We start from the raw sequence: 15602 nt of genomic DNA on the forward strand, positions 1-15602 counted from the left end.
GTACTACTCCTTTGCCACTCTCTTTGCTCTTCTCCGCTCTAGAAAAAATTAATGAACTGACTCAAATCTAAGTTCTCCACTTTACAGCTGGGAAGCCTCCAGGCCAAGGCGGCCAGTGGTTACACAAACCAGGTAAGAAAATAAAATATGCCGAGTAATTTCATAGGACCGGAGGGCTTAGATTTCGAATGCGTGTGACTCTGTCAACTGTGGACTTAACCCTATGCAGAGATTAGAGTACAGAATAGTTAAACAAGAATAAAATAACATTTACCGAACAATCCGTCCTACCCTGGGGTAGGTTTTATTAACAGTCTCATTTTGAAAAGGAAGACAGCTGCCAGTTGTCCCCGATCGCACAGGCATACCGCGCAGATGGGCCTCTGAGCAGCTCAGGGCCAGCCAGAGGTGCAGTAAGAGGCGCGCAATTAAGCGTACGCGCTTCGGTTTCCTCAGGGTCCCCCGAGGCTCCGCTTCACCCAGACGGGCCTCGGCGGGGCGGGGAAACCGGCTCAGAGTTTAGCCTCACCGTGGGGAGGGGCAAGGGAAGCCGGAAGCCCTTCCGTCCGGGCCCCGCCTCCGCCCTCGCCCTGCCGCGACTTCCCATTCACCGCCAGCCGATGTGCGTTGGCGACGTCATCGCGTTCACCGTCCCGGAAGTGCGCGTGGCGGCGACGGCGACGGCGGCAGCGGGGCCGGTAAGCGGGCTCGCGCCGCTCAGAGGGGCAGAGTTGGTGGCGTGGGTTGCCGCCCCTTCCTTCCTGCTGTGGGCCAGGGGAGCCGTCGCCCTGAGTCCTCGAGGAAGGCGGGAGTGGGAAGTGGCCAGAGGCCTCCTCAGCACTGGGCATAAGAGCTCCGACGCGGAGGTCGTGTCCCCGCCACGTTTCTGGCAACCGCAGGCGCGGATTCCTTGGCTTCCCTCAGCACTTTCCCCTCCGCGCGGACTGCCCCGAGACGCTTTTTCACTGGGCCTTGTCGCCAGCACCCGGCCTGGGGGGCGGGACGCGCCTTTTCAGGGCGGGGGTCCCCAGAGCGTTTTCCTGAGTTGAGGCGGAGGTGCACGGAAACTAAGTGGGTCCCACGTGGCCTGCTGGGAAGCGCAGCTCCTCCAGCCCGCTTCCGTGGAATGGAATGGTTTTTCTCTGCAGGTTTACACCGGGGCCACTGAAGAGCTGCTGCTGCCTCCTTATGGGCAGAACCCCTGTATGGGGGGAACGAGGATGTGATACGTAGAAGGGAAGGCAGGGTGTGCTGGAAATCAGAGGAGATTGCAAGATGACAGGAAAATAATGAGGAAAATGGCAGCAAAACTAATTAATTCATGGGAAAATACAATTCCTAGGCGCTATCCCAGGGTCATGAATTCTCGAGTGCAGGTGGGGAAGTAGGGTGATATTTGTGCCGAGTAATTTCATAGGACCGGAGGGCTTATGTGACACCTGTGACCATGACAAGTTCTGGAGTCCAGAAACTCGGATAGCGTTTCTAGAATCCCGCACCCTTCACATACTGACTGAAGCCCTGCTCTGGGGAGAGTGCCATCACAGTACCATGTGGCATGCGAGTGTAGCGGTAATACTCCCCGACCAAACCGCCAAACCGAGGGTTAGGCTGCTTATTCTCGCCTCCCAATAACCAGATGCAGATAAACTAGGAAAGAAGGGAGTTTATTTATGTAACCGGGTACAGGGAGAAGGCCTGGAAAATATCCCAGACCAACTCAGAATAACGAAGTTTTCCAGAGCTTATATACCTTCTAAGCTATATGTGTATGTGTAAGTGTTGCATTCTTCTAAAGACATAAATGATTAACGAATTATCTATAAGATCTGCGTCCTGAAGACCTTCCTCCAGAGCCTTAGTAAATTTACTTAATCTAAATGGGTCCAGGTGCTGGGGTGATTACCCTTATATTCTCTACTGCTAAATCATGGAGGTTTGGGGAGTTCCCTCAGACCGCTAGTAAACTTGTTTGTGGAGGCCTGGGGAGTTTCCTCGGATCCCCAGTAAAACTTGTTTAATTCTAAACGGGTCCTGTTAAGAATTCCTTTGTGGCTGGGCGCGATGGCTCCCGCCTGTAATCCCAGCACTTTGGGAGGCCGAGGCGGGCACATCACTTGAGGTCAGGAGTTCGAGGGCAGTCTAGCCAACATGGTGAAACCCTGTCTGTACCGGAAGTGTAAAAAATTAGCCGGATGTGGTGGCGTGCGCCTGTAATCCTGGCTACTCGGGAGGCTGAGGCAGGAGAATCGCTTGAACCCAGGAGGCAGAGGTTGCAGTGAGCAGAGATCGTGCCATTGCACTCCAGGCTGGGCGGCAGAGGAGACTCCATCTCAAAAAAAAAAAAAAAAAAAAGAATTCCTTTGTTATTTTATCATGCTTCAAGGTCCGGGAAAGTCTTAGGCAAAACTCTTGCTGGGCTTTTGTTACATTCCACCCTTGTTTAAGGGCACTGGCTAGCTTTTTCACCTTTTAATATGAAACTCAACCACTCAGTACTGAAACAGTTATTACGGAGGCCTGCGTTAGTTAGACCCCGCCTGCCACAGTAAGTGCTTCTGGAGAACAAAACCAGGTAGATACATAGATCTAGTCTTAATCCCTCAAATTGACACCTTTTTCAGTTTTTTCATCTGAACAAGAGATGAGTTTCTGAGTTGATAAACTTGCAATGTGTCCCTTTATTTTCCTTCACTTTCCTTCACTTTTAATTTCATTGGTATGCCTGTGTGTTTGCCTTGTAGACGTGTAGTTGGTGACCACCTCTCCAGATGCTGAGGTGCCTGTATCATTGGCACAGGCCAGTACTGAGCTGTAGGTGGAATAGGCTGTGCCTTCTGAAGCAGTATCTATTTACAATGAAGTTGCAGTCTCCCGAATTCCAGTCACTTTTCACAGAAGGATTGAAGAATCTGACAGGTGAGAGATTAGGATACCTTTTCTTGATCTGGAAACCTGTATAAATGGAGAAGTAGAGGGTTAACTTTTTAAGCCTACATTTGGATATTTTCTTTGTTGTTTTAATTATTTTTTAAGAAAAAAAAAAAATAAGTAGAGGGTCTCTCTGTGTTGCCCAGGCTGGTCTCAAACTCCTGGGCTCAATCCTTGGCTTCCCAAAATGCTAGGATTACAGGTGTGAGCCACGGTGCCCAGTCTGTATGTTTTCATTGTTGGAAGAAAGGCTTGGCTGGGTGTACCCAGCCTGTAATCTCTTGGGGAGGCCAAGGTAGGAGGATTGTTTGAGCCCAGGAGTTTGAGGCTGCAGTGAGCTATGATCATGCCACTCTAGCTTGGGCAACAGAGTGAGACCCTGTCTCAAAAAAAAAAAAACAAAAAACAAAAAAAAGAAATATTAAAAGAAAAAAGAAAAGCTTACATATGGGTGATCCAAAAATATAGCTAAATCACTGGAAAAGGCAAGAAGTTGACTGCAATAAAAAGCATGCTTTTCTGTATGCTGTGCTAAGTACTTTCCATACATTACAGGACTGGTCCTACTGACTTAATGAGTACGTACATTTTGACTTGTTATGTGGAAAACAGATTCTTAGGCATGTGAAGTGCTTTGCCTGTGTTTCTGTAACTGCTAACTAGAGAGCTGGGTTTCAAACTTATGCAGTCTGATTTCAGAGCCCAGCTTGTAACCACCAAGATCTGTTTCCTTCCTAGGTATAAGTGCTTTCATGAGAACTGAAGGAAGAAGGAAATAGGAGTTACCTCCATTGTGCATGTTGCAAAACCTGTCTGGAAGGAGCATAGGAAATGGCTTTAGCTAAGCACCTGACTCCAGTAGTTTCTTGCTGTTGCCACAGTTTTATTAGTATTGGTTCTTAATGTCATCTACTGATGTTGCTATAAAGCAGCCACACAGTAGCATTGCAAAGCCTGTGGGAATTTTAGTAGCACCTTCATAAATATATTTAGTTGTATATGTAGAAATATGACCTAAACAGCACTGGCTATCTATTAGATTCACCTGGGGAGCTTTAAAACACATGCTGGGGTTCTACCTGCAGCCTACTGAATTAGAATCTCTGGGTGGGATGACCATCTATGTTTTTAGTAAAAGCTCCACAAGTTAATTCTGATGCAAGAAGATAGATGAACCATTACTTTAACATGACTCACTTGTATTAGCTTATTCTCAAAGCTACTTTCCTGTTCTTGAAATTAGATGATGGCTTTTTAGGTACGTGCCAGAGATAAATGGCCCAGAATATGTTGATTCTTTTAGGTTCTTTTAGGCAGACTTTAAGTAGAGGGCTTAAATGCAGGTTTGGTTATACCGATGCTTCACTATCTTTTTTAATTGGAGAGAGTGAAAATTGCTAAAAATTCGCTGTGCAATAGAAATTTATAAGCCCATATGTAATATAAACTTTTCTACTAACCACATTAAAAAGATAGGAATGGTAAAATAAATTTTAATAATTATTTTTAGTACATCTAATTTAATCCAATATATATAAGATACTATCAGTATGAATTTTGTATAAAAATTGTTAATGAGACCGGGCACAGTGGCTCCCACCTGTAATCCTAGCACTTTTGAGTGGCTGAGGCAGGTGGATCAGTTGAGCCCAGGAGTTTGAGACCAGCCTGGGCAACACAGTGAAACCCCATCTCTACTAAAAATAGGAAAGCATAGTGGTATGTGTCTGTAGTCCCTGCTACTTGGGAGGCTGAGGTGGGAGGATCACTGAAGCCTGGGAGGTGGGGGTTGCAGTAAGCCGAGATTGTGCCACTCTACTCCAGCCTGGGCGACACAGACCATGTCTCAAAAAAAAAAAAAAAAATTATTAATGAGATATTTCATATTCTTATTTGGAAGTCTTTGAAATCTGGCATGCATTTAATACAGCACATCTGAATTCAGACTCACCACATTTTAAGTGCTCAGTAAGTACAAGTGGCTACTGTTTGAATAGTGCAGATTTTGAAGCTCTGATTTTGGGTTGAGTTGAAGCTTTTTTCTTTCTGTGTATGCCCTTCACAGCCCCCAATTTTTCAACTTCAATTGCAAGAGGCCTCTTGGAAGAAGGAGTAGTAATTAACTCTTGATGGCCTAACTCAGGTCAATCTGCATTTTTTGGAAATAAGGTTCTAGATACTGATTACTCTAGTTTCTTGAACATCGTTTTAACAAGTGTGTTTGACTTTCTAAACCTGACATTGAGAACTGGATTTTCTCCACCCTGAGAAATAAGGTCCTAAGGAAGTTAGAGCCTAAATGGTATGGTAAGGTAGAGGTGGTGGTTGCTTTCAGAGTCCTGTCCTTGAAGGACTAGCAAATGAGAACATGGATATATTCTAAAGTTGACTTTTTCTAGGCTACTGGAGAAGTGGCAAGAATGGAATCTTCTAGTGCAATGATTAACAAGTTAGAATGTCAAAGACTTGGGTGCCCTGGTAAAATGTAATGTTCTGTATAAAAACAAAATGTACAAAAACACACAGCCTTTGTGATGGCTGCTGTATAGTGATACTTGGAGTTTAAATCCTGTACCAATTTTCAAATCTTAATAGCTGCTTTGCCATGTGTAAAATTAGTTTTCAGTATGTAAGAATATGAGAGACTAGAATAGTGTATTATTGTCATATCATAAGGGTTTTATAATTTGTCAGGTTATTTTATGTATCTTTCTTTTTGCTTCAGGACAATCACATGCTAGTGGCATATAAGATTATTTCTCAGCTGGCTGCAGTAGCTCACGCCTGTAATCCCAGCACTTTGGGAGGCTGAGGTGGGAGAATTGCTTGAGCCCAGGAGTTAGAGACCAGCCTGAGCAACATAGTGAAATCCCATCTGTACAAAAATAATAATAATAAATTTAGCCAGTTATGGTGATGCACACCTGTAGTCCCAGCTACTCAGTAGGCTGAGGCAGGGGGTTCTTTGAACTTGGAGTCAGGGCTCTGCAGTGAGCTGTGATGGTGCCACTACACTCCAGCCTGGATGACAGTGAGACCCTCTCTCAAAAAAAAAAGATTATTTTTCTGTCCTAGAGATGAGGCTGAAGTTCCCAATGCGGATGATTTTTGCCTGAGCTAACAGCATTAATAGACGAGCAAGGACTTCTGTGGTCTGTTGGCTGTTGTCTATAGGGGGTGATAGTGCTCAGTGTTATGTGATGTCAGAAGGCCATCATATTAAAATTTAGCACAATAGGAACAACTGATCACTCTCTTGAAGTCCGGAACTCTTAGAACAGATGGTCTGTTTTCCTGTAGTAATGCTTACACCATGTCTTCCCACTCATCGCTCCCACTCACTGCCCCTTACCCCACCCCAGCCTCCAGTTGTCAAAATTCAAAGCTGTAAAGGGAAGAAGTTCATGAAAATTTAATTAAAAGTTAACATTAAAAAGAGGTGACAATTATAAAAGTTTTCTGACATTAATGTATGGTCTTTTGAATTGCTAATAAGAATGATTAACAATTGCTTTCTATCAGATGTGGCATTTGGAGCAAATAAACACAGTTTGGGGATGATGAGAGTCTGCATTTCTTGACTTGACTTTTAGCTTAAGTTTGCAGTTAAATTTGGTTGCATTAGGTGTTGTTTTCACTGAATTATTTTATTGAACGTAGCTTGCAAAGTCTTTTGAAATGTTGACTGCATCCCTGTTTCTGTAAGATTGAAGATACCAGTAACAGGAATAAATACATCTTTAAGGTTGATAGTCCCTGCTGTTTTAGGCCAATGTGAAATTATGCTTTTCTTATAATTTTTATGACTGCTCTTTCATATAGACAGATAAATATGCCTTGATACGTCTTTCTCAATTGTCTTAAATGTTATTTTGAAAATCCTGAATGGCAAGTTTTTTGGAGTGGTTTAATAACATAGGGCTAATCAAAATGGTGAATATATTACTTTGAGTTCTGGATCTCTTTGTAATGCAGTTAACATACTAACTGTGAATTTATCGTTTTATTTTAGTAAAGCCAGCATGAGAATCTTAAATCAGTAGTTATCTATGTAAATTAAGCCTTGACCTTCTTCATTCCATTATTTATAGTAGGTTCAAATGAACGTAAAACTTGCCCTTTATTTGCTTGAATTTCAGAACAGCTACTTGATACTGTTTTAAGAAAACTTAAAAAATCCCAATACTTTCCAGTGAAGTCATTCTTTTTTTTAATAGCTAGAATATCCTAATTCAGTTTAATTATGAGCCAAATTTGTATAAAGATGAATGAGATAGGTTTTCTACCCTGAGAAGTGGGGAGACAAAGACATAAAACAGGTAATTTTAATATAATTGGTATGTATAAAGATACGCTGTACTAGACTCTTAAAAGAAATTCACCTAACCTCACCTTCAGGTGAGGCTTCCTAAAGTGAATCACAACAGATAAGTAAGAGTGAGCTAGATCAATGTTTTCCAACTGGGTAGTTACCTCTTAGTGGGCCATGAAGTCAATTTAGTGGTCATGACCTGTATTTAAAAAAAAGAATAGAATAGATTGCATGATATGAAGGGCAGATTTTCTTTTATGATACTTTTGTTTGTCATGTAGACATACAAATTTCAGTGACTGCTATGTGAATGTCTTAGCGTGGGTTATGGGCCAAGAAGTGTGACAGCCAGCCACTGAGCTAGCGTAAATTGGGGAGGTATTTCAGCGAAGTGACTCACACAAGCAAAATTATGGAGGAAAACTACGGGGAGAGTTTGGTGCAGACAGCTGGTGCAGGCAAAGTGTGATGCAAAGTTTAGCAAGAGATGAGACAAATAGGTCATGGAAGCCTTTGGATATAGCACTGAGGAATTTGGGTACTGTGTTGTGGGTAGTTAGAAGGAGCAGTTAATGCATAGCATAATTAACCTGGTGTTTTGGGTACTGTGTTGTGAATAGTTAGGACGAGCAGTTAATGCATAGCATAATTAACCTAGTGTTTTAGATCCCCAAGTCTGGATGGTGGAGGCTGGATTTAAGGGACGCGACGTGGTCCTGGAAGTGGGCCTTGATGGGAAGTGTGGCGTTAGGGGAATATGAGCACTTCTTCTTGGGGAGAGCTTGTGGAAAAGATATCCTTAATTAAGTTAAGAGGGTAGAGGGAGGGAGCATTTGTTTTGTTTTTTGTTTTTTTATTATTATACTTCTAAGTTCTAGGGTACATGTGCACAACGTGTAGGTTTGTTACATATGTATACATACGCCTTGTTGGTGTGCTGCACCCATTAACTTGTCATTTACCTTAGGTATATTTCCTAATGCTATCCCTCCCCACTCCCCTCTACCCACAATAGGCCCCGTTGTGTGATGTTCCCCTTCCTGTGTCCAAGTGATCTCATTGTTCAATTCCCACCTATGAGTGAGAACATGCGGTGTTTGGTTTTCTGTTCTTGCGGTAGTTTGCTGAGAATGATGGTTTCCAGCTGCATCCATGTCCCTACAAAGGACATGAATTCATCCTTTTTTATGGCTGCATAGTATTCCATGGTGTATATGTGCCACATTTTCTTAATCCAGTCTGCCACTGATGGACATTTGGGTTGATTCCAAGTCTTTGCTATTTTGAATAGTGCTGCAATAAACATATGTGTGCATGTGTCTTTATAGCAGCATGACTTATAATCCTTTGGGTATATCCCCAGTAATGGGATGGCTGGGTCAAATGGTATTTCTAGTTCTAGATCCTTGAGGAATCGCCACACTGTTTTCCACAATGGTTGAACTAGTTTACAGTCCCACCAACAGTGTAAAAGTGTTCCTATTTCTCCACATCGTCTCCAGCACCTGTTATTTCCTGATTTTTTAATGATTGCCATTCTAACTGGTGTAAGATGGTATCTCATTGTGGTTTTGATTTGCATTTCTCTGATGGCGAGTGATGATGAGCATTTTTTCACGTGTCTGTTGGCTGTATGAATGTCTTCTTTTGAGAAATGTCTGTTCATATCCTTTGCCCACTTTTTGATGGGGTTGTTTGTTTTTTTCTTATAAGTTTGATTGAGTTCTTTATAGGTTCTGGATATCAGCCCTTATCAGATGAGTAGATTGCAAAAATTTTCTCCCATTCTCTAGGTTGCCTGTTCACTCTGACGGTAGTTTCTTTTGCTGTTCAGAAGCTCTTTAATTAGATCCCATTTGTCAATTTTGGCTTTTGTTGCCGTTGCTTTTGGTGTTTTAGACATGAAGTCCTTGCCCATGCCTATGTCCTGAATGGTATTACCTAGGTTTTCTTCTGGGGTTTTTATGGTTTTAGGTCTAACATTTAAGTCTCTAATCCATCTTGAATTAATTTTCGTATAAGGAGTAAGGAAAGGATCCAGTTTCAGCTTTCTACTTATGGCTAGCCAGTTTTCCCAGCACCATTTATTAAATAGGGAATCCTTTCCGCATTTCTTGTTTTTGTCAGCTTTGTCAAAGATCAGATGGCTGTAGATGTGTGGTATTATTTCTGGGGACTCAGTTCTGTTCCATTGGTCCATATCTCTGTTTTGGTACCAGTACCATGCTGTTTGGGTTACTGTAGCCTTGTAGTATAGTTTGAAGTCAGGTAGCGTGATGCCTCCAGATTTGTTCTTTTGGCTTAGGATTGTCTTGGCAATGCGGGGTCTTTTTTGGTTCCATATGAACTTTAAAGCAGTTTTTTCCAATTCTGTGAAGAAAGTCATTGGTAGCTTACTGGGGATGGCATTGAATCTATAAATTACCTTGGGCAGTATGGCCATTTTCACGATATTGATTCTTCCTATCCATGAGCATGGTATGTTCTTCCGTCTGTTTGTGTCCTCTTTTATTTCACTGAGCAATGGTTTGTAGTTCTCCTTGAAGAGGTCCTTTACATCCCTTGTAAGTTGGATTCCTAGGTATTTTATTCTCTTTGAAACTATCTTGAATGGGAATTCATTCCTGATTTGGCTCTCTGTTTGTCTGTTACTGGTGTATAAGAATGCTTGTGATTTTTGCACATTGATTTTGTATCCTGAGACTTTGCTGAAGTTGCTTATCAGCTTAAGGAGATTTTGGGCTGAGACAATGGAGTTTTCTAAATATACAATCATGTCATCTGCAAACAGGGACAATTTGACTTCTTTTCCTAACTGAATACTGTTTATTTCTTTCTCTTGCCTGATTGCCCTAGCCAGAACTTCCAACCTTATGTTGAATAGGAGTGGTGAGAGAGGGCATCCCTGTCTTGTGCCAGTTTCCAAAGGGAATGCTTCCAGTTTTTGCCCATTCAGTATGGTATTGGCTGTGGGTTTTTCATAAATAGCACTTACTATTTTCAGATACGTTCCATCAATCCCGAATTTATTGAGAGTTTTTAGCATGAAGGGCTGTTGAATTTTGTCAAAGGCCTTTTCTGCATCTATTGAGATAATCGTGTGGTTTTTGTCTTTGGTTCTGTTTATATGCTGGATTATGTTTATTGCTTTGCATATGTTGTGTTGCATCCCAGGGATGAAGCCCACTTGATCATGGTGGATAAGCTTTTTGATGTGCTGCTGGATTCGGTTTGCCAGTATTTTATTGAGGATTTTTGCATCGATGTTCATCAGGGATATTGGTCTAAAATTCTCAGTTTTTGTTGTATCTCTGTCAGGCTTTGGTATCATGATGATGTTGGCCTCGTAAAATGAGTTAGGGAGGATTCCCCCTTTTTCTGTTGATTGGAATAGTTTCAGAAGGAATGGTACCAACTCCTCCTTGTACCTCCGGTAGAATTCAGCTGTGAATCCGTCTGGTCCTGGACTTTTTTTGGTCAGTAGGCTATTAATTATTGCCTCAATTTCAGAGCCTGCTATTGGTCTATTCAGGGATTCAACTTCTTCCTGGTTTAGTCTTGGCAGAGTGTAAGTGTCCAGGAAATTATCCATCTCTTCTAGGTTTTCTAGTTTATTTGCATACAGGTGTTTATAGTATTCTCTGAATGGTAGTTTGTATTTCTGTGGGGTCGGTGGTGATATCCCCTTTATCATTTTTTTATTGCATCTATTTGATTCTTCTCTCTTTTCTTCTTTATTAGTCTTGCTAGCGGTCTATCAATTTTGTTGATCTTTTCAAAAAACCAGCTCCTGGATTCGTTGATTTTTTTTTGGAGGGTTTTTGTGTCTCTATCTCCTTCAGTTCTGCTCTGATCTTAGTTATTTCTTGCCTTCTGCTAGCTTTTGAATGTGTTTGCTTTTGCTTCTCCAGTTCTTTTAATTGTGATGTTAGGGTGTCAATTTTAGATCTTTCCTGCTTTTTCTTGTGGGCATTTAGTGCTATACATTTCCCTCTACACACTGCTTTAAATGTGTCCCAGAGATTCTGGTATGTTGTGTCTTTGTTCTCATTGGTTTCAAAGAACATCTTTATTTCTGCCTTCATTTCGTTATATACCCAGTAGTCATTCAGGAGCAGGTTGTTCAGTTTCTATGTAGTTCAGCGGTTTTGATTGAGTTTCTTAGTCCTGAGTTCTAGTTTAATTGCACTGTGGTCTGAGAGACAGTTTGTTATAATTTCTGTTCTTGTACATTTGCTGAGGAGTGCTTTACTTCCAACTATGTGGTCTATTTTGGAATAAGTGTGATGTGGTGCTGAGAAGAATGCATATTCTGTTGATTTTGGGTGGAGAGTTCTGTAGATGTCTATTAGGTCCACTTGGTGCAGAGTTGAGTTCAATTCCTGGATATCCTTGTTAACTTTCTGTCTCGTTGATCTGTCTAATGTTGACAGTGGGGTGTTAAAGTCTCCTATTATTATTGTATGGGAGTCTCTCTTTGTAAGTCTCTAAGGACTTGCTTTATGAATCTGGGTGCTCCTGTGTTGGTTGCATATATATTTAGGATAATTAGCTCTTCCTGATGAATTGATCCCTTTACCATTATTTAATGGCCTTCTTTGTCTCTTTTGATCTTTGATGGTTTAAAGTCTGTTTTATCAGAGACTAGGATTGCAACCCCTGCTTTTTTTTGTTCTCCATTTGCTTGGTAGATCTTCTTCCATCCCTTTATTTTGAGCCTTTGTGTGTCTTTGCATGTTGAGATGGGTCTCCTGAATACAGCAAACTGGTGGGTCTTGACTCTTTATCCAATTTGCCAGTCTGTGTCTTTTAATTGGACTATTTAGTCCATTTACATTTAAGGTTAATATTGTTATGTGTGAACTTGATCCTGTCATTATGATATTAGCTGGTTGTTTTGCTTGCTAGTTGATGCAGTTTCTTCCTAGCATCGTTGGACTTTACATTTTGACATGTTTTTGCAATGGCTGGTACCTGTTGTTCCTTTCCATGTTTAGTGCTTCCTTCAGGATCTCTTGTAGGGCAGGCCTGGTGGTGACAAAATCTCTAAGCATTTGCTTATCTGTAAAGGATTTTATTTCTCCTTCACCTATGAAACCTAGTTTGGCTGGATATGAAATTCTGGGTTGAAAATTCTTTTAAGAATGTAGAATATTGGCCCCCACTCTCTTCTGGCTTGGAGAGTTTCTGTGGAGAGATCTGCTTTTAGTCTGATGGGCTTCCCTTTGTGTAACCCGACCTTTCTCTTTGGCTGCCCTTAACATTTTTTCCTTCATTTCAACTTTGGTGAATCTGACAATTATGTGTCTTGGAGTTGCTCTTCTCGAGGAGTATCTTTGTGGCATTCTCTGTATTTCCTGAATTTGGATGTTGACCTGCCTTACTAGGTTGGGGAAGTTCTCCTGGATGATATCCTGCAGAGTGTTTTCCAACTCGATTCCATTTTCCCCGTCACTTTCAGGCACACCAATCAGATGTAGATTTGGTCTTTTCACATAATCCCATACTTCTTGGAGGCTTTGTTCATTTCTTTTTACGCTTTTTTCTCCACACTTCTCTTCTCGCTTCATTTCATTCATTTGATCTTCAATCGCTGATACAATTTCTTCTAGTTGATCCAGTCGGTTACTGAAGCTTGTGCATTTGTCACATATTTCTCATGTTATGGTTTTCATCTCTATCAGTTCTTTTAAGGTCTTCTCTGCATTGATTATTCTAGTTATCCATTCATCCATTCTTTTTTCAAGGTTTTTAGTTTCTTTGCGCTGGTTACGTAGTTCCTCCTTTAGCTCTGAGAAGTTTGATCGACTGAAGCCTTCTTCTCTCAACTCATCAAAGTCATTCTCCGTCCAGCTTTGTTCCTCTGCTGGCGATGAGCTGTGTTCCTTTGGAGGGGGAGATGCGCTCTGATTTTTTGAATATCCAGCTTTTCTGCACTGCTTTTTCCCCATCTTTGTGATTTTATCTGCCTTTGGTCTTTGATGATGGTGACGTACTGATGGGGTTTTGGTGTGGGTGTCCTTTCTGTTTGTTAGTTTTCCTTCTAACAGTCAGGACCCTCAGCTGTAGGTCTGTTGGAGTTTGCTTGAGGTCTACTCCAGATGCTGTTTGCTGGGGTATCAGCAGCAGAGGCTGCAGAAGATAGAATATTGCTGCACAGCGAGTGTTGCTGTCTGATTCTTGCTCTGGAAGCTTCGTCTCAGGGGTGTACACTGCCGTGTGAGGTGTGAGATGTCGGTCTGCACCTCAGTTGAAAATGCAGAAATCACCCGTCTTCTGTGTCACTCACGCTGGGAGCTGGAGTCTGGAGCTGTTCCTATTCGGCCATCTTGGGCACGCCCCCGCATTTGTTATTTTTAAGCAAATCATTTTAAGGAGTCTACAGAGAATGGGGCTGAAAGATGTGGGAAGAATAGGTAGAAGAGGAGTGTGGGCAGGATAGAGAACAGAAGACGTTGAGGTAGGGACGGAGGATTATGTTCTGAGTTGTGATTAGAGGTGCTGGAACTTTGATGTATGATGAGTTTATTTGAATGCTCGTGTCACTGCCCACTAGCCAAAGACCAACAGGGACACAAGTTGGGTTGTTACTCCTGGCAGTGAGGAGCAACATGCTCAGTGAGGAGTAGCATGCTGACCCTGGAGAACCCAGAGGTATGCTCAGTAAGAGGGCTTTAGAAATGACTTCTTATAGGAGTTGGGCTTGTATTGGGTCATTTTGGAGAGCATTTAAGGTAGTAGAGCTTTGCAGTGGGTTAGATGCTCTCAGGAAGCAGAAGTAATTCTCTGATTGGGTGTCTTAATAATGCTTTCCTAGAAGTTGAGTACAGTTGTGAGACTAAACCTAATTGGTAAGGCACAGTCACTGTTACCAACTATTGTAGGGTGTATCATGGACAGTGTTCATGTTTTGTGTATGTTTAGCTGATTACAGAGTTGTCTTGATCGATCCATCATGGCACAGAATGGGCTTGTCTAGATATTGATGTTTTGTGAAATTGTTTCTGTTCCACAGGACCCCAGGACCTAATACTGTGACAGGCCAGCTCCTGGATGCCATTCTCACTAGGTTCCATGTGGGCATATGGATATAGTTATAGTGAATTTTGCCTTACCCTGTACATATAGAGGAGTCAGCTATATACTTGCTTGTAGTTGTTCAGTGTCCAAACGGTTCTACCTAGAGCACAGATAGGAGTTGATTTTAGAATTATATACAGATCATTTCTTGAAGGACTTTTAGCTATAAACATTTATCATAAGTGGTATAGACTAATGTTGTCTAATAGTTTGATGCATGAACATCCTGCCTCAACATCTATTTATACACACAGAGAAATAAAAGAACATGTTACCATTTCTAAAGTATGCACATAAATGGGGAAAAGAAAGTAGAATTGTTTGATTTACTTTTTTCTTTTTTTTTTTGAGATAAGGTCTTGCTGTGTCACCCAGGCTGGAGTGCAGTCATCATAGCACGATCATAGCTCACCGCAGCCTTGAACTCCAGGGCTCAAGCCATCCTCCCACCTCAGCCTCCCAAGTAGCTGGGACTACAGGTGTGCGCCATTGAACCTGTCTATTTTTATTTTTTGTAGAGTTAGAGTTTTTGCTTTTTGCCCAGGCTGATCTTGAACTCCTGGGCTCAAGTGATCTTTTCGCCTCAGCCTTCCAAAGTATCAGGATTACAGGTGTGAGCCACTGCGCCTAACCTGCTTTAGTCTTTAGTAATACTTCAAATTTGTATTGATCACTTTGAGGCATTGTGGAATTCTGATTTATCTTCTGAATAAGCAAAGGAAAATTCTGCAAGTTCCCTGTTTCCCGTTGGTCCTCAGAGGCACTCTCCTGAAGACAAGTCTTTTTACTTCTTTGGGCCTTGTTCTCATTTTTCATAAGAAAAGCCTCAGTTAAATGAATCTCTGCTGTTCCAACTAGATGGAAAAGCCTCGTACTTTGTGGTTAAACACATTGAAATAAAGAACTTGGGAATAAAAATCTTTTTTTCTCTTATCTCAGAATTATTTGTCAAAGAGAATCATGAATTAAGAATAGCAGGAGGAGCAGTGAGGGATTTGTTAAATGGAGTAAAGCCTCAGGATGTAGATTTTGCCACTACTGCTACCCCTACTCAAATGAAGGAGATGTTTCAGTCGGCTGGGATTCGGATGATAAACAACAAAGGAGAAAAGCACGGAACAATTACTGCCAGGGTGAGTCAAAAGTTTGACAGTTAATTACATTGCTTTTTTGGTAATTTTTAAAAACTTAATAATTTTCTCTAGTTAAGAGCAAATAACGAAAAGTCAGTCTCTTCTACCCCTGTCTGAAACCCTGCAGTCCTCTGTTCTTGCAGTCA

At 41.7% G+C, this 15602-nt stretch overlaps 1 protein-coding gene across 3 annotated transcripts in view; it reads left to right on the top strand.

Moving 5' to 3' along the window:
* Positions 1-595: 595 nt before the first annotated feature.
* The window catches only part of LOC105477611 (tRNA nucleotidyl transferase 1), a 30930-nt gene continuing 15923 nt past the window's right edge, over positions 596-15602 (top strand). For 2 of the 3 annotated variants that reach the window (XM_011734157.3, XM_011734158.3), the window contains exons 1-3: positions 596-698; positions 2745-2919; positions 15263-15456. In XM_011734157.3, the coding sequence (XP_011732459.2) occupies positions 2772-2919; positions 15263-15456 (342 nt within the window). In that variant the 5' untranslated portion in view covers positions 596-698; positions 2745-2771. Of the gene's footprint in view, positions 699-2353; positions 2920-15262; positions 15457-15602 lie in introns of those variants that run through there. The other variant, XM_024791542.2, reaches the window with a different exon arrangement.

The sequence above is a fragment of the Macaca nemestrina genome, chromosome 2 (genome assembly GCF_043159975.1).
Source record: "Macaca nemestrina isolate mMacNem1 chromosome 2, mMacNem.hap1, whole genome shotgun sequence".
Lineage (NCBI taxonomy): Eukaryota > Metazoa > Chordata > Mammalia > Primates > Cercopithecidae > Macaca > Macaca nemestrina.